The 18763-nt window shown below is 41.0% G+C and overlaps 1 protein-coding gene across 4 annotated transcripts; it reads left to right on the top strand.

The window, feature by feature from the left end:
- The first annotated feature begins 189 nt into the window (after nt 1-189).
- Nucleotides 190-17897, top strand: LOC124149187. Of its 4 annotated transcripts, none has more exons than XM_046520604.2 (3): nt 190-325; nt 10008-11646; nt 16088-16257. In XM_046520604.2, the coding sequence occupies exons 2-3, from the start codon at nt 10029-10031 to the stop codon at nt 16105-16107; spliced, it is 1638 nt and encodes a 545-aa protein (XP_046376560.2). In that variant the 5' UTR covers nt 190-325; nt 10008-10028; the 3' UTR covers nt 16108-16257. The 4 variants fall into 4 exon arrangements, with proteins under 4 accessions (XP_046376560.2, XP_046376561.2, XP_048237424.1 ...); XM_046520605.2 differs by lacking the exon at nt 16088-16257 and adding an exon at nt 5154-6737 and having other exon boundaries at nt 10008-10124; XM_048381467.1 differs by lacking the exon at nt 10008-11646 and having other exon boundaries at nt 16088-17897.
- The last annotated feature ends 866 nt before the right edge of the window (nt 17898-18763 follow it).

Here is an 18763-nt window from a genome sequence, read left to right as displayed (position 1 = left end):
TTATATGGATACTATTACTAGTATTACTATTACTATTACTATTACTATTACTATACTGAAATGTTATGAAATAGGATATTATATATAAATTGTATACGGAAACCTTCTCGATTACGGTTCACGTTCCGGAAATAGTTCCTATATGTAGTCGGTCTTCTGGAAACTAGTACACACTCGGAAAATCTCGGAACGTACCTGAAGGCTTACGCGAATAAATAAGGAAATAGGAAATCGCACGAGTGTGTTCAGAATGCGATACTGTTGAAAAGCTGAATGAAAGAACGGCAATTGTGTCGCTTTATGACGAATTGTGAAAAGCAAACAGGTGCATATATGACAATATTTTTTAGGCTAGATCATAGCTTGTTTTGAGAACAGTCTCAAATATTTCAATGTAAGATAGCGCATTGCATGTGGATTTTACGTTGTGTAGCTAGTTGGATTATCCCCCTTGATAGTTTACGTGTGTGCGTGTTGGATTTGTGAACTGCACACTATCATTGATGTTCAATATGTCTTCATTTCTGATTCTCTACAAAGCGTTTTTTTTTAACTCAATGATTTTACACCAAATACATATAGGCCTTCGAAAGTATGCTTTCATTTAGTATCACAGATCTAAATGCACCTAGAAAAGCACCTAGATCTAGGTCATATTGGGGGCTAAATACATTGTGGAATGTATTGAGATAGTTTGTTAGCTTATCATGCCCTTTAATTCTATGTTTATTACTTGTCCATGAAGAAATCACCCCTGTAGTAAAATACAGCTGTATTACACATTAGGGCTGGGACGATACACCAACTGTGCAATCCAATACATTTCACGATACGTGTATGTGCTTGTATCTGTAATGGGCAACACATATTTTTCATAGACAGGATAGTCAAATACCTAGCACCGTGATGATTTACAGTTGGCAGTGTCAAGTATGGTGCAATAGATGAAAATATTTACTTTTTTACGACTAATTTTCACTACTAATTAGTGTTTGGTGTAACAACCATTGAAGTAAATATTAAAGGGGCACTGATCTAACGCAATACCCCGGACTGGTTGTTGCCTTTGTTATTTTTTTTCCCCCGTGAGTACCCAGATGATACGCAACGCAACTGTGGGAGACTGGGCTACCGTCTGCAAGGACAGTTAGATAAACTTGGAGGCTGGAGACAATATTTGTTTTACGCATTTTTGCATAAACACTGATTGGTAAACTGTGATCTCTAAAGATTTTGACAAAGGGCGCATGTTAATTAATTTCTTCAGCCTAAACAAACAGACAAAAAGAACGGCGGAGCTCATCGGATGTCTTTATTTGGAAATGCCCCAGATGGTTATAGTTTAATACTATAAAAAGTATCCATGCAGTGAAAGCATTTTCGGATTTCGGATTGCGTCGATAATACGATTACTACTCCCTTCTTGTCATCCACGTTTTCTCGTATAACCCTACACTTGTGTATTTTGTCATCATTCACTTGATGCTCAGTTAATGAATTTATTACAGGTACAATTAGTGGTAGCACCACTTAGATTCATTTTGTTGATCAATGTGACCATACGCCCCTATTACTACCAATAAAGTTACTAATGCGCTTACGAATGGCGTAAGAGAGGTCGCGAAGTAGTCTAGATTTCTGCTCTACATCCGGGTACTCACTGGGAAAAAACAATAACAAAGGCAAAAACCAGTCCCGGGGAATTGCTTTAGATCAGTGCTCCTTTAAGGTCTGAATCAATAATTTTTACTCAGTGTGCAACTGTGATCGATTCTTGTATCGAGAAGTAAAATATCGCGATGCATCGTCCCACCTCTATTGCAAATTGTGTTATACCAAAGCGCATGCTTATGTGCAGCGCGAACAAGTTTCACTTACAAATATTTAAAACTCCCAACATCCCTCGGCTTATTCAACCACATTGTGTTTAGAGATAATAGATCGCTGAGAAAAGCTTATACACACTCAATGACCCAAGCAACCCTGTTGCTAGTCAATTCGCTAGTTTGTTGTTGATTTGAAATTATTTTCCACTTGCTAACAGTTGGGGTGAAACTATAAAGCAAGATCACAATACAGTATGAATCACGATACATGGGTCACCATACATTACGTATCACGATACTGCGAGGATGCAATACATATCACGATACGTGGGTCACCATACAATAATATCATGATACAGCAAGGTCACGATACAATATGTATCATGATACATGGGTACCCATATAATACCAATCATGATATAGCAAGGATACATTACATATGACAATACATGGGTAATGATACGATTCGTATTACATACGATACATACATGATACATGGGTCACCATACAATATGTATCACGATACAGTAAGGTGACAATATGCTAAGTATCATGATACATGGGTCACCATACAATACGTATCACAATATGCATGGAAACTCCTTGACAATAAATATTTCAGATTAGGTTCAAAAGGAACAGCTAGTTGAAGTCACATGTTGGTTGCGATTATTTTTGGTAGTGAACTTGAAACTCTAATTACAACATACTTTGCAATATTTGACTGACATAAACGCTGGGGGGTCACTAGACAAGTAGTAAGTAATGTATTTTAGCAAGTGTATCATCTTGTATCAATACAGAATACAACGTATCGTGTATCGTATCATCTCTTGAAAATTCGCGATGCACTGGCGCACTGATATATTGTTTCACGCCTAGCTCACAGCATATTACAATGTATGATATGCATGTGTGTACATATGTAGCATCACAAGCCTGCTATCTCAAGCCATATTAGTTTTACAAAGGAACTTGCTGCACTGGTATGTGGAAAATGTTTGCTTGTTTCTGAGTTTGAGTTGTATATTCATAAAGAAGACTTTGGTACATTGGCAAATTTACTTACTGTCTTAATGGGTAAGTGTTTTAAATGTCAACTTATGGTCTGTGTTAACATGGTTAAAGTATGTGAGCTTTGACCATCACAGGTTTATGTTTATATGAGCTTCGACCGTCACAGGTCTATGTTTATAGGAGCTTCGACCATCACAGGTCTATGTTTATAGGAGCTTCGACCATCACAGGTCTATGTTTAAAGGAGCTTCGACCATCACAGGTCTATGTTTATAGGAGCTTCGACCATCACAGGTCTATGTTTATAGGAGCTTCGACCATCACAGGTCTATGTTTATAGGAGCTTCGACCATCACAGGTCTATGTTTATAGGAGCTTTGACCATCACAGGTCTATGTTAAAGTATAGGAGCTTTGACCATCACAGGTCTATGTTAAAGTATGGGAGCTTCGACCATCACAGGTCTATGTTAAAGTATGGGAGCTTTGACCATCACAGGTCTATGTTAAAGTATGGGAGCTTTGACCATCACAGGTCTATGTTTATAGGAGCTTTGACCATCACAGGTCTATGTTGATAGGAGCTACAACCATCACAGGTCAATGTTAAAGTATGGGAGCTTTGACCATCACAGGTCTATGTTAAAGTGTGGGAGCTTTGACCATCACAGGTCTATGTTAAAGTATGGGAGCTTTGACCATCACAGGTCTATGTTAAAGTATGGGAGCTTCGACCATCACAGGTCTACGTTAAAGTCAGGGAGCTTCGACCATCACAGGTCTATGTTAAAGTATGGGAGCTTCAACCATCACAGGTCTATGTTAAAGTATGGGAGCTTTGACCATCACAGGTCTATGTTGAAGTATGGGAGCTTCAACCATCACAGGTCTATGTTGAAGTATGGGAGCTTTGACCATCACAGGTCTATGTTAAAGTATGGGAGCTTCAACCATCACAGGTCTATGTTAAAGTATGGGAGCTTTGACCATTACAGGTCTATGTTGAAGTATGGGAGCTTCAACCATCACAGGTCTATGTTAAAGTATGGGAGCTTTGACCATCACAGGTCTATGTTGAAGTATGGGAGCTTCAACCATCACAGGTCTATGTTAAAGTATGGGAGCTTTGACCATCACAGGTCTATGTTAAAGTATGGGAGCTTCGACCGTCACAGGTCTATGTTAAAGTATGGGAGCTTCAACCAGGCAGTCAAATCTTGTTTAGTGGGAACCAGATAACTGAAGAAAATGGGCAAGTAGATACTTTTGATCGGTCCAGACTGTTTCTTCTTTGTTCTTTTTTTAATGCAAACACTTGAGTAGTAGATGTCCACTCAAAGGAACTGATGAGCTTCTCAAAACATTTTGAGAAACAACAGATGTTCTAGGGCTGGGATGAGTCCAAATTTACTACCTTGGTACCCATCCCCTGTTACCCAACCCTACCCGGGTGCCCGCTGTAGGTCTCAAGAGATAGCTACAATATGTCTGATTAGTACACCTGTCAAAATGTATTAGTGAGTGAGTGAGTTGGGTTTAACACTGCTTTTAACAGTATTGCAGTTATATCGTGGGCGTGTCAGCTTAATGTAGGAGGAAAGCCCGGAGTGATGCAGGTCTCAGACGTTTACCTCTTCGGTGAAACCCACGAGCACGGGTATGGTCCTGACAAACCTAGAAACACAATCATAGGTTTCTGTCGTGCCCAAGGGACTTAACTCTGCACAGCTAATCGCGGCGCCTCACATGTAGGCTTCTGCAAATGATATTGCCCAGAAAAAAGAATGCTACCCTTATGATTTAGGATCTGACAAGTCTTCCATTTGAGATGAAGTCAGGGGAACACTGACAGTGCAATTTAAACAAGGAATTCATGATCTTTTGGCTTCATTTCGTCACCTCCGAGTTTCAGATATTTCGATATTGATATAAGAAAACACACACAGACCATCTATATATACCCTTGCAGATACCGTAGTGCACAGATATGATAGGGTATATGAAATATCACAGCAATATAATGATACTGCCTTTAATTTTTCCATTTGGAACTTACTTTTATGTTTGATTTTGAGATATAGAAATCAGGTATGCTCCTCAGAATGCTTTAAATACTTAATCAGTGCTGAGTAGAAAGTTCACCTGACACACCTCCTTTGTGTCAGAGCAGTGGTAATGTTTGTCAGCGAGGTATCTTCTTGAAGTAAGAGATCTGATTTTATTGTGTCATTACCATCCTCAACCCAACAGATGAACAATAAGCCACCCAACACATTCACGCATGGACTAAAAGCTGGTTCTTTCTTCATAGGAAAAGGCCTTTAACAATGGAGCAGTATCCAGTCCAGTTCTTTACATCCTTTCTGGAAAATCTTCAGAGACTCTGTCGAGACAATGTGAACTTCAGTCAGTTTGTGGAAATCCATGGCTACCTTTGTGTAGAGATTGATGATGTGAAGAAGGAGAGATACGTCCTCAGTGAACTGCTACAGAGCAGTGGTAACATGGTCAGTGAGAGCTATTGTACAAAATCATTCAGTACTGGACGAAATGGCCATCACCAGACGGACACCAGGTCTCAGTTTGAAAGAACTGATTGGGAATCTCAATCTTACTCACATTCCAAGGTGGGTTCAGAGGAATGGACTTCTCAGGGGAATTGGGAATCAAAATTTCAACCCAAGAGAAGCAGACGGCATAGCCATGAAGACTTGGAGACTTGTGCATCAACATCTTCAAGACATGTGGATAACTTCAAGCCTCTGATGTTACCATCTCCACGTAGTCCCGAGTCCACGCTTGTGTCGTGTCGGGAAGGCCTGCAGAGTCACGCCACCTCATGGGAAGCTGAAGATGGTGATGGACGGATGCAGACAGACTCGCTGACCACCCTGTCCCCATCCTTTACAGACACTGCTGCATCCCCCACAGTGGATCCTGATGATGTCATAGATCTGGACATGATCGACGATGATGTGGACTCCTCGTTCGTGGGCGAGGAGACTTCAGTCACTGTACCCCAAGGAGTAGCTCAGGACCAACCTTGCAGCACCATTCAGCAGCGGAAGACTCGTTTGAGTCCAGGGACTTTGAATGTTATCAAACATTCGGTGAAACAGTTCAAGAGATTTCACTTTGACAAGTCAAGGACAGACATTGATCTGCTCTCTACACCACCGGATAGGTTGAATATTTTGTTGTATGAATATTTCAAAGATGCCAAGAAGATAGGAGGAGGCGAGCTCACAGCCAGATCACTGAAAAATGTCCAGGCTCACTTAGAAATGTTTTTGAGAGATGGAGGGTACCCATATTCAGTCAGCAAAGACAAACAGTTTCAGTCTTCTCGGGACTTTCTCAAGAAGAAGCTTATGGACAGTGGCAAAATTGTGACTCAGAAATTCAGTCCTGTTGATAATCATGACATTGAAACCATGTTTTACATGAATCAGTTGGGGTCCTACAACCGAGACTGTCTCACCAACACCATGTGGTTTCTTAATTCCAAATATTTTGCCATCCGACGCCCTGCGGAACATTTTGGTTTAAAGTGGGGATGCATCTCACTAAAGACCGATGATGCAGGGCAAGAATATCTGGAGCGCAAAATTAATGAATCGTTTTCTTTAAAAGTGTTTGCTCAGCCAGAGACTCCAAACCAATGTTTTGTCAACTTCTACAAGACGTACAAATCCATGAGACCAAAGATAGCCCAGGATGAAGAGTTTTCATTTTATCTGAAGGTAAATAAGTCAGACAATGAACAATGGTTCCTGCCCGAGGCGATGGCTTGGAATCCGTTCACCACGATATGGAGGAAGTTGGTGCTGGGGTCCGGACTTCCGATGAACAAGAAGATCATGTGAGCTCAGATGGGGCCGGCCGACACAGAAAGGTTCGAAAAGACCTTAAATTTGGTGGTTAGGTTTGTATGAAGAATGGACAGGTGTGATGGACGCTGTGTGGGGATGATGGTGCGGGAAATACTGCCCACTGCATGGCCCTCCCTTCACCAGGGCAGGGCCTGGGTAGCACTAAAGTAGATCTGTGTTCCGAGTGAAAGATCTTTCCGGGTGTAGCTTGAAGTTTTGACTATATCAGCGTTAGAAATTGGCACTAGTCCTGTAGTCCTTACCAAACTGCCCAATGGTAAAGGTATCCTAAGGACTAGTAGAAATTGGCCCATTTTAAGGGTTTTGCAACACGTTATCATTATAAGGACCAGTGGACAAAGGCTGTTAGTTTCTAACCCTGTTATATTAATGTAAAACAGCTTTCTCTCGACTAGGAACTATTTCTTGTCACAAGGTGGAATTTCTTTTTCTGTAGATTGACCCATGGTCACAAGTTTTACTGATTCTTGCTAACCAGTTAGCTTGGGTCAGTTGAAATACAAAATTTCTGCTTGTATTTTGTTTTACATGAAGTTATTTAGTTTAGTATGTTTAGTTAGAAGAACTAAATGATATAGTGTTTACAGTTCAATTAACATGTATATTTACTTGTGAGAAAGTACTTTTTGCAGTGGTCAAAGATTCCCTTTTTTATTTAGGTGCCATATACATTGCACTTGATGAGTTTATTTTTATAAATTTAATGTTGATTTGTTAGTGGATGGACCAATCAGACAAATAATAATAAATAAGAATGAATTCTATTTAGTTTAAGTACTACATGGTTTTTGTTTTTAAATGTTTAGCTGGGGCAGTCGGGTAGCCTAGTGGTTAAAGCGTTTGCTCGTCACATCGAAGACCTGGGTTCGATTCCCGACATGGGTACAATGTATGAAGCCCATTTCTGGTGTCCCCGCTGTGATATTGCTGTAATATTGCTAAAAGCAGCGTAAAACCATACTCACTCACTCATTTTGAAAAAACTGCATATATAACATTTGTTCAGTGATGAATCATTTTCCAGAATCATATAGCAGTATTACTATTTTTGTAATCCACATTTTCAATGTAACCCTGCTAACACTTCCCACAAACAGGTGCATCAGTATGGCAGTTTATTGCCTGCAGTCAGTCGGTGTAAATCCTTACTCATTCACTCACTCACTCATGTTTAGCTCTGTGGTCCTCTGGCTACAGCGATGTATATGTAACCATGGTAACAGGGATACAGGAATAAAAATATCAATAATAAAAAAAATTAATCTAGTTCCTTCTAGTGTCTGTGTAGTTTTTGGCTCTGTTCAGTTCAAACTGTAAACTGAATACTTGTCAGAAAATTGGCCTTTGTGGGTGTCAAACTTTAAAGCTTTGTATTTGTCTTTTTGTCACCCAAATATGAACGAGCTAAATGCTTGGTTCTCCATTGTGCTGTGATCATCTTCCTACATCAACAGAACACCTCAGCAGGACATCAGAAAATTTGGCCTGTGTGTAAAAATATGTTCCAAAACCATATGTTTCAAACATAATCAAACACTAACATGATGTAATTATCAAACATGTTTCTGTTTTGGGCAGGCAAGATGACCAATGGGGGGGGCCTGATGTGTGGGATGAAATTGTCTTTTTCTTTACCGCCCACTTAATTCATCTTCCGTTACCTTCCTGCACTTACTATTTCAACATTTGTACAATCATCTGTTGCCTTTTAGAGAATGGTCATTATTATAGGTCAGTGGGGTTGGCCTGAGGAACATCCTAGTTTGTGACACCTCTCCCCCATTTTTGTAACATTTTTTCATGCCCTCCCTAAATACATGTAACAATTATCCATACCCCCCTCACCTAATAAATTACCAAATTTATTGTCTTCAAATTTGTAGTTGTAGTTGGCACCCCTGTCTTTTGCTGTGTCATTTTTTCATCACAGTGCCCAACTCCACCTACTCCCCAAATCTCACTGGCCCACACCCCCTGTATGAAATGACCAGTCCCTTATGACAAATCTCACTGGCCCACACCCCTGTTTGAAATGACCGGTCCCTTATGACAAATCTCACTGGCCCACACCCCTGTTTGAAATGACCGGTCCCTTATGACAAATCTCACTGGCCCACACCCCTGTTTGAAATGACCGGTCCCTTATGACAAATCTCACTGGCCCACACCCCTGTTTGAAATGACCGGTCCCTTATGACAAATCTCACTGGCCCACACCCGTTTGAAATGAACGGTCCCTTATGACAAATCTCACTGGCCCACACCCGCCGTATGAAAAGACAAGTCCCTTATGACAAATCTTAATCCTGGTTTCATTCATTGGGCTGACATTCCTTAAATGTGATAAAGGGTATTTTTACTTTTAGAACAAGTTTATGTTCCTTATTTCTCTGAAAAGAGCTAAAGTTGTTTGACGTTGTACCCATGTTGGGAATTGAACCCAGCAGGATGTGCCAACGCTTGTACCACAAGACTACCCTTCTGCCGCTCAAACACGGTTGGATTGAAATCTGGTATATTCAGGACCATGAAGAGGGTATTTGACATATTTAATGGGTAATCACTTCCGCTTCAAAGGGATAGTACAAACTTTATAAGCAAGGAATTAAACTGTAGTCAGCATTGTATTCCTGCTTGTGAAACTTGGCCCCAAAGATTTGGCTTTTCCCCATGTTTGAGTGCCAAGGACATGTTTGGAATAATAATGGCATGGTTACAATAAATTGATTGGATGGTCAGGCTCAGTGATATTGTTGTTGGGCCATTATTCTATTTTTGGGGGTTGGATCACAGATCCACTGACCCTATTTTTAAAAAAATTGGAGAAGAAAAAATAATATAAATTTACACTTATTTTCTTCCGCCATCATGTCATACACTCGAAATAATTTTGAGGTAACTCAGTGTAATCAATAAAACTTATGATCCTCTATTTGACATTAATATTTTATCAAATCGTTCCGTCGACGAGTTGTAGCGAAATACCTTGCATAATAGATCTAGAGTTATGCCCCTTTTTCCTTGCCTTCCCAAATTTAAATCCCATTGTATTCCGAGAAACAACAACAAAAACATAGCTTCCAGCACATAATGGGGCTATAGATGGCAAAATTCATTTATTTTTTTCCTTCCTAGAAGTGATATTTACGAAAAAACATCTGTGATTCCAGTTTAAAAAAGAACATGCTGATGTCAGTTTAATAAATTAAAATCTTCCCTCCTCCCACTTCTAACACTGACAGATTACTAACCTGTCATTCTTTTCATCCTAGGAATAGGGGCTGCAGAAAACAATGGAAACACAGTACTCGGTGCAGTTCTTTGCCTCCTTTGTGGAGCAGCTTCAGGACGTGTGTCGCAACTACCTCCACTTCAGTCAGTTTGTGGAGGTCAGTGGCTATGTGTGTGTGGAGATTGACAACATGAAGAAGGAGAGATATGTCCTCAGTGAACTGCTACAGAGCAGTGGTAATGTGGTCAGTGAGAGCTACTGTACAAAGGCGTTCAAAACGAACAGGAACATCGGAAATCCAAGGGGTCGCTTTGGAGAAAGAGCTTTGAATATTGAACAAAATACTGGAGAGAGTCACTTGGGGTTTGGGAGAAATAAGCAGACTATACAACATCCTGGTCACATTCCACACGCCCTTAAAAGACAAGATGTGGTTCAGACGAGTCGCTATCAACAGGAGTCGTCACCTGGTCCTCCAAGGCAACAACACTCCAGCTCCAGTCATGATACCATTGAGTCCTTTGATGGAAGTCGCTATCAGCAGGAGTCGTCACCTGGTCCTCCAAGGCAACAACACTCAAGTCATGATACCATTGAGTCCTTTGATGGGAGTTGGGTTGTCAACCAGTTGACGGAAGAAAGAGTGACCCTGCCACAAATGTTAAGTCAGGATGACTCTGAACCCTCAACATCTGCAGCCCCATCGTCTGCAGTCTCATCAACTCCATCAAATCAGCTGCTTCATCTGCCTCAGGATGATGAGGTCATTGATTTGGACTTGTTTGATGATGACCTTGATGTTGCGATGGAGGAGGAGGGCTCAAGGAATGTTTTCTATTCCGGACTGACATTTGCTTCCTCACCGTCTACACCAGTGGACAGTTTTCAGAGGAAGCGTGGTCACTTGAGCCCAGCTTCTCTTGCCACCATGCGATACACCGTGAAGCAGTTCCAAAGGTTCTTGTTTCATAAGTGTAACCAGAACATAGACTTGTTTTCCACCACTCCCGAAAGACTAAATGAACTTCTGCTGGACTTCTTTAGGGAGGCGAAGAAGGTACATGGTGGAGAGTATCTACGTCCTCGGTCACTGAAGAATGTCCAGACGTGTCTTGATAAGTTACTCAAAGATGGTGGCTATCCATATTCTGTGTTGAGAGACAAACAGTTTCAGTCGTCAAGGGAGTACTTGAAGAAGAAACTGAACGAGAGTACTGCTAATGCAAGTGGGGCCAATACTGTGACAGAAGAGGATATCGAGACACTGTTCCAGACCCAACTGCTTGGTTCGCACAATCCTGAATCTCTCACCAACACCATGTGGTTCCTCAACTCCAAGTTCTTCATCCTCAAACATCCCCTGGAGCATCAGAACTTGAAGTGGGGAGACATTAGTCTCAGGATGGATGACAAGGGTCAGGAATACCTGGAACGCTTAGTTGGAGGGAGATACACTCTCAAGGTGTTCTCCAAGCCAGCCAGCCCCAACAGGTGCTTTGTTAACTTCTACAAACAGTACAGAGCACTGAGGCCGAAGATCACCTTGGAGGATGAATACAACTTTTACCTGAGGGTTGATGATAGTAGTGATCAGAGCTGTTGGTTCATGCCTGAACCCATACGCCCAGTGACACTTACCTGCATGTGGAAGAAAATAGTTCTCACGGCTCGTCTTCCTGGTAATAAGAGAATTGTGTGATTCTGAATTGGATGGGATGACTGATGGTTCTCTTTGTTCTTCTGAGGAAAAGTCAAAATTATTTTTTGGTAGGAAGTGTAACACTTGCGGTGGTAAAGGTGAACTGTTCTGTTCTGTTTTCTTCTTGAAGTTCCTGTCATACAAGTGAAATCAATCTCGTTAAGGTCAAATCTTTTGCTCCATTATGATACCTGTCTGCTGGAGTTCTTACACCGCCTCAATCGGAGGTCGCGTCAGGTGAACTTTCTGATCAGCCAATGTGTGTCAAGACCACTAACTTCATGAGGGGATTGGGCAAATAATTCACACTTGCAAATTTGATTGCTGTATCTCGAAAACAAAGTCAAACAACTAGTTCCAAATGTCATGATTATATTGTTGTTGATATTTTATAAACCCAGTCATTTCTGAATGCCATGGCATGTACACCCAAAAGGGATTCCAAATATAGAAAATATTTGTGTTCTGTGTGAGTTTTCTTTAAAGGCTAAAACAAATAATAGTCTTGGTTCTCAGGCATCGCCCAGTCATCATTGAGTTTGCTGCACGTTTCGTTTTTATTTCCATTTTTTTTTAAAATAAAAAAATTCCTTAAATATTCCTAGTCCAACAGTAGTCAAATACTGTATTCCAGTATTTTACTCATCAAGGAATACATTTATGAAAGGAGGCCTATTCCCAGGTTGGTCATACACAACAGTTTATTTGGTTACATACCGGTACTAGTTTGGACAACCACTATATTTTCAAAAACCAGTGCTTGAGAACCAATTCTTTTATATATTTTTTAGCCTAAAACTGAAATATTCAAATTTCGGTGGTAAAGAAATGAAGCCATATCATTTATGAAAGCTGATACCTGATTGGCTCATACGTCCTTCACTTCGATTGGGTGTCACAGTTTGCTCAAGGGGTGCTCATGGTAGGTCCTGCTAAAGTGGTGTCCTCGGATCTTCATGCAGAGAATATAACATCTGACATTAAATGCACATTTAAAGACAATATAAATTGATGGTCGATCCATACATTATGTTGTGATATTGACACCCTGCTTGTCTTGAGCCAGTCTAACTTGATATGTTTTCAATGGTTGAGTTAACAAGGCTTCCACTACATACATGATGATACATACTATACAAAACAAGTTAAAGATAACCCACAATTGGAAGGCTGTGTGTTGCAATATCCACCAGCCATGACACATTAACTATTGCCAGATGAAAAAAACGGTTCTTTCATTCCTTTTAGTAGTATATGACAGAGGCATGAAGATAGGGTCGCAATGTTATCATGATGATATGCATTGCATGAATGGGTCACAATAAGGTAATTTGTAAGATAACAGCTTCTGACTTTCAACATATTGACATCAAGCCAACATGAATCTACAGAGTACAAACTTTCTGAGGCATTTATTTCATGGACTGTCTGAAGAAACCATACACAAGTTATATTTAGTAAGGATAAGAATTTATGAAGAACAACTTTTTATAATTAAGAGCGACGTTTAGGTGTAGGTTCTAACACCGTTATCAAGCAAGTTGCTCTTATCAAACATCGCTCTTAATTGTAAAAAGAAGTTGTTCATCCATAAATTCTTATCCTTACTTAGTACTCCAACTTCTAAATGCCTATCAAAGAAGTTACAAGTTATATTTGTCGTTAGAGGTTGAGCAGACATTGTTAAAATGTTGATGAAACTAACACTTAATAATGATAATCATGATAATAGTAACAGGGAAATTATATACCTCTTCTATCCTGCTGCCTTTTTTGTGAACAGATCTGTAATTACACACATGAAAATATAGACTGTCATGTGAATTTTCAGTATGGGGCGCATAAAATGATTGATCTTGAAGGCCAGGTGCCGCCTGTTGGAGTCGGTGTAATATGACGAATACAGTGTTGGACAGTATGGCTTGTACCAGTTACTGCTTCTATAGGACAGTTTACCGAGGATTTTTGAAAGGAGAAAGGTTGTATTTATCTATGTCTTATTTATAAACACCAATGATAAATGTTTATTGATGAACACCAGGGAAAATGTTTTATTGATAAAAACCAGGGAGAAATGTTTTATTGATAAAAACCAGGGAGAAACGTTTTTGATAAACATCATTGAAAAATGTGTTTGTAAACTTAATGGAGAATGTTTTATTGATGACAAGGAGAAGTGTTTTATTGATGGATATGGAGAAGTGTTGTATTGATGGATATGGAGAAGTGTTTTATTGATAAATGTGGAGATGTGTTTTATTGAAAAAAATGGAGAAAGTGTTTTATTGATTGACATGGAGTAGTGTTTTATTGATAGACATGTAGAAGTGTTTTTATGGGTCTTTGTAAACATGATGTAGAAATGGGTTTTTAGATATTATCTGTGCACACATTGAGGACAAATGTGTTATTGATCTGTGTCCAGTTTAAGAAGAAGATTTAATCAACCTGTACACAGGAACACACCAGAATAGCTACTTTATTACTGAATCAGCATGTAGTGTTCAGTATCTTAGCTTTACAGTTTTAAACCCATGCTTGCTGTAAAAGGCAACTATGCTTGTCGTTAGAGGCAACTAACAGTATCAGGTGGTCAGGCTCGCTTGACTTGATGCATGTCATTGTATCCCAATTGCATGGATCGATGCTCTTGATGTCAGTCACTGGATTGTCTGGTCCAGACTCGATTATTTCCAGACCGCCGTCATATAGCTGGAATATTGCTGAGTGCGGCGTTAAACAACAAACAAACCAACCAACCAACTATAGAGTTTTATGTGGACGTGTATATGCTATAAAATATTTAAAGAAAGAAATGATATTTTGTTTTTGTTGGTTTTGAATGTTGATGGAGAGAGTTATATGAAAAGTGTTGTTGAATCAAATATAAGGACTGTTACCATAGTAACAGAATGATGGTACACTGAACTATTCAAACAAATAGGGATGCGATGCTGCATTCTACATAAATAGAAAACTTACCAATTTTGAACTTATTGCCCAGTGGTCTAATGTGTTACACTGGTGGCCCAGTGGTCTAATGTGTTACATGGGTGGCCCAGTGGTCTAATGTGTTACACAGGTGGCCCAGTCGTCTAATGTGTTACACAGGTGGCCCAGTGGTCTAATGTGTTACATGGGTGGCCCAGTCGTCTAATGTGTTACACAGGTGGCCCAGTCGTCTAATGTGTTACACAGGTGGCCCAGTGGTCTAATGTGTTACACTGGTGGCCCAGTGGTCTAATGTGTTACACAGGTGGCCCAGTGGTCTAATGTGTTACACAGGTGGCCCAGTGGTCTAATGTGTTACACGGGTGGCCCAGTGGTCTAAAGTGTTACACAGGTGGCCCAGTGGTCTAATGTGTTACACAGGTGGCCCAGTGGTCTAATGTGTTACACAGGTGGCCCAGTGGTCTAATGTGTTACATGGGTGGCCCAGTCGTCTAATGTGTTACACAGGTGGCCCAGTGGTCTAATGTGTTACACAGGTGGCCCAGTGGTCTAATGTGTTACATGGGTGGCCCAGTCGTCTAATGTGTTACACAGGTGGCCCAGTCGTCTAATGTGTTACACAGGTGGCCCAGCGGTCTAATGTGTTACACTGGTGGCCCAGTGGTCTAATGTGTTACACAGGTGGCCCAGTGGTCTAATGTGTTACACGGGTGGCCCAGTGGTCTAATGTGTTACACTGGTGGCCCAGTGGTCTAATGTGTTACACAGGTGGCCCAGTAGTCTAATGTGTTACACAGGTGGCCCAGTGGTCTAATGTGTTACATGGGTGGCCCAGTCGTCTAATGTGTTACACAGGTGGCCCAGTGGTCTAATGTGTTACACAGGTGGCCCAGTGGTCTAATGTGTTACACGGGTGGCCCAGTGGTCTAAAGTGTTACACAGGTGGCCCAGTGGTCTCATGTGTTACACAGGTGGCCCAGTGGTCTAATGTGTTACACAGGTGGCCCAGTGGTCTAATGTGTTACATGGGTGGCCCAGTCGTCTTATGTGTTACACAGGTGGCCCAGTCGTCTAATGTGTTACATGGTTGGCCCAGTCGTCTAATGTGTTACATGGTTGGCCCAGTCGTCTAATGTGTTACATGGGTGGCCCAGTCGCCTAATGTGTTACATGGGTGGCCCAGTCGCCTAATGTGTTACATGGGTGAAGTGTTACAATTTCTCATGCCTCATTGCAAATCCCATAGGTGATTAATTATTTTTAGTTGGTGTAGGTGGTTGAAATAAATTTTTAACAAAAATCTCTTTTTAGATAGAAGGCTCGCTAAACACAATGGCTATTATCCTAATGCAGGATATTTACCATCCCCAAACACACTCGCGTGATAACCTCTATTTATATATTCTTTTCTTTTTCCACTTTCAAATGACCTGCAACGTTGTGAATAAAATTAGTTTCTTTCTTCCTAGGAAGACGATCTTTAGGTTAACAATGGAAAAGCAGTACTCAGTGGAGTTCTTTGCCTCCTTTGTAGAGCAGCTTCAGGACGTGTGTCGCAACTACCTCCACTTCAGTCAGTTTGTGGAGGTCAGTGGCTATGTGTGTGTGGAGATTGACAACATGAAGAAGGAGAGATACGTCCTCAGTGAACTGCTACAGAGCAGTGGTAATGTGGTCAGTGAGAGCTACTGTACCAAATCGTTCAAAACTTCAGGGAACAGGTCTGGCTCCTGGATAAGTTCAAATCAAGGCAGGAAAGAAAGAGGCAACTTGAGGTCTGATAAAAATAAAGAAAACATAAATGAGGAAGATGATTACAATCCCTTCGCCTCACCAACCCTGACTGGTGAACCATACACGACATCAGAAACGCACACTGATGTGGAAGGAGAGGAAGAACGGGTGACGATTCCTCCAAGCCACAAGCAGCATTTCAGGACACCATCAAACTCCCAGTCTGTGTCCTTTGTGTCCAGGAGTGCTTCTTCTACAACTACCAGACCTGCATCAGTAGTACTAGCCCAAGAGGAAGACGAGGTCATTGATCTGGACTTGATAGAGGATGACCTTGACCTTGCTATGGAGGAAGACAGCTCTCCAGGGGCGTTTGAAGCAACTGCTTCGCATCAGCTCTCAATCCCAGACATGCAGGCAAAGGGCAGCTTGAGTCCTGGAACATTGTCGACAGTGAGGAACTCGGTGAAGCAGTTCCGGAGGTTCCACTTCGACAGATCTGGTGGTGATGTTGACCTGTTCTCTTCGGCCCCGGAGGATCTCAATGAACTTCTTCTGGCCTACTTCAGAGAGGCCAAGAAGAGATGTGGTGGAGCGCTAACTGCTTGTACACTGAAGAACGTTCAGAAGCATCTGGACATGTATTTGCGAGATGGAGGCTATCCCCACTCGATTGTCAAGGACAGGCCGTTCCAGTCCTCCAGGGACTTCCTGAAGAAGAAGCTGAATGAAGGGAGAAAGGTTGTTGCCCAGAAACACTCTCCAGTCAATGATGAGGACATGGAGATCATGTTCCAAGCTGGCCAGCTGGGAATTCAGAGTCCTGAAAGTCTCATTCATACACTGTGGTTTCTCAATTCAAAATATTTTGGCATCAGGCGCCCAGCTGAACATTTTAACATGAAATGGGGAGATATTCGACTGAGTGTCAATGAGGAGGGTCTGGAATATATTGAAAGACCTATTCATGCATCGTTTTCTTTGAAAGTACTAGCCAAGCCCCATTCCCCAAACAGGTGCTTTGTGAATTTCTACAAGCAGTATCAACAGATGAGACCCAAGCTGGCATTAGATGAGGGGTCTGCTTTCTATCTGAAGCCCAATAAGAACTCCAACATATGGTTCACGTCCGAGACAGTGATATATTCTTACTTCACAAACCTGTGGAGGAAACTTGTCGTTAATGCTGGGTTGTCCATTGACAAGAAAATATTTTAATGTCTGTGTGTGCTGCAATCTTGGGCTTGAAAATATTAAATGGTTTTCGAAGCCAAAACACAAACTGGCTTTTTCCCTGCTGTTGAATGCTTGTCTAGATTTGAAAAATGTGCTATTCCACATAAACGTCACATCTATGCAAATTAATTTGATTGACCTTTATCGAAAATAGTTTGATTTAGTTCTTTTCTCTGTATTTTACAAACCAGTTGGGTTAAATTAGGAATAGACTACATAATCAACATCTTGGTTTTGTTTACAATCACAATGTAATCATAAACTAATTTCACCATGGTAACATGTGGAATAAAAACATTTCAAGATATATTTGGTCGTTTATGTGATGAATTATGACTTTTCATGGTATTTATGTATGCCAAAATAATTGTCTGTACTAAATACAATTCTGACATACATTGTACTTCCTTTCTTCAAGGGGGGCATGTATAGCCCAATTTGCTGTGCAGAGTTGCATCCCTTGGGCACACTATGAACCAATGACTGTGACTTTGAATCCTGGTTCGCCCTGGATATGTTTCTAGGTCTGTCAGTACTGGAATACTGTTCAAAGCGGTTAAAACATCCAACTCACTCACACCATTCTTTTAACCCTTTGGGATTCTGAATAAGAATTTAGGTCCCCAGCAAGCTATACTTGTCGTAAGAAGCAACTAAATAGATTGGGTGGTCAGACTCAGTGACTTGGTTGATAGCGTGTCATGACTGTCATCGTATCCCGATTGTGTCGATTGTTGGTTGGTTTGTTGTTTAACACGGCACTCAGCAATATTCCAGCTATATGACTGCGGTCTGTAAATAATCGAGTCTAAACCAGACAATCCAGTGATTGAGATCATGAGCATCGATCCACGCAATTGGGATCGATGACATGCATCAACCAAGGAAATGAGCCTGACAAGCCGATCCTGTTAGTCGCCTCTTACGACAAGCATAGTCGCCTAGTAGGCAAGCATGGGTTGCTGAAGACCTATTCTAACCAGGATTTTCACGGGTCTTGTGTGGATTGATGCTCATTATGTCAATCACTGGATTGTCTGGTCCAGACTCGATTATTGACAGACCGCCATAAATGGAATATTGATGAGTGCACCATTGTGCACAAAATCCAACAAAAACAACATATACAATGGACCCTAACTCCTTTACACAGGAAAAGTTAAGACCTTAATTGC

The sequence above is a fragment of the Haliotis rufescens genome, unplaced genomic scaffold (genome assembly GCF_023055435.1).
Source record: "Haliotis rufescens isolate VD_foot unplaced genomic scaffold, xgHalRufe1.0.p SCAF_39, whole genome shotgun sequence".
NCBI lineage: Eukaryota > Metazoa > Mollusca > Gastropoda > Lepetellida > Haliotidae > Haliotis > Haliotis rufescens.
The sequence above is the reverse complement of the archived record's forward strand: the minus strand, read 5'-3'. Positions and strand labels throughout refer to the sequence as shown.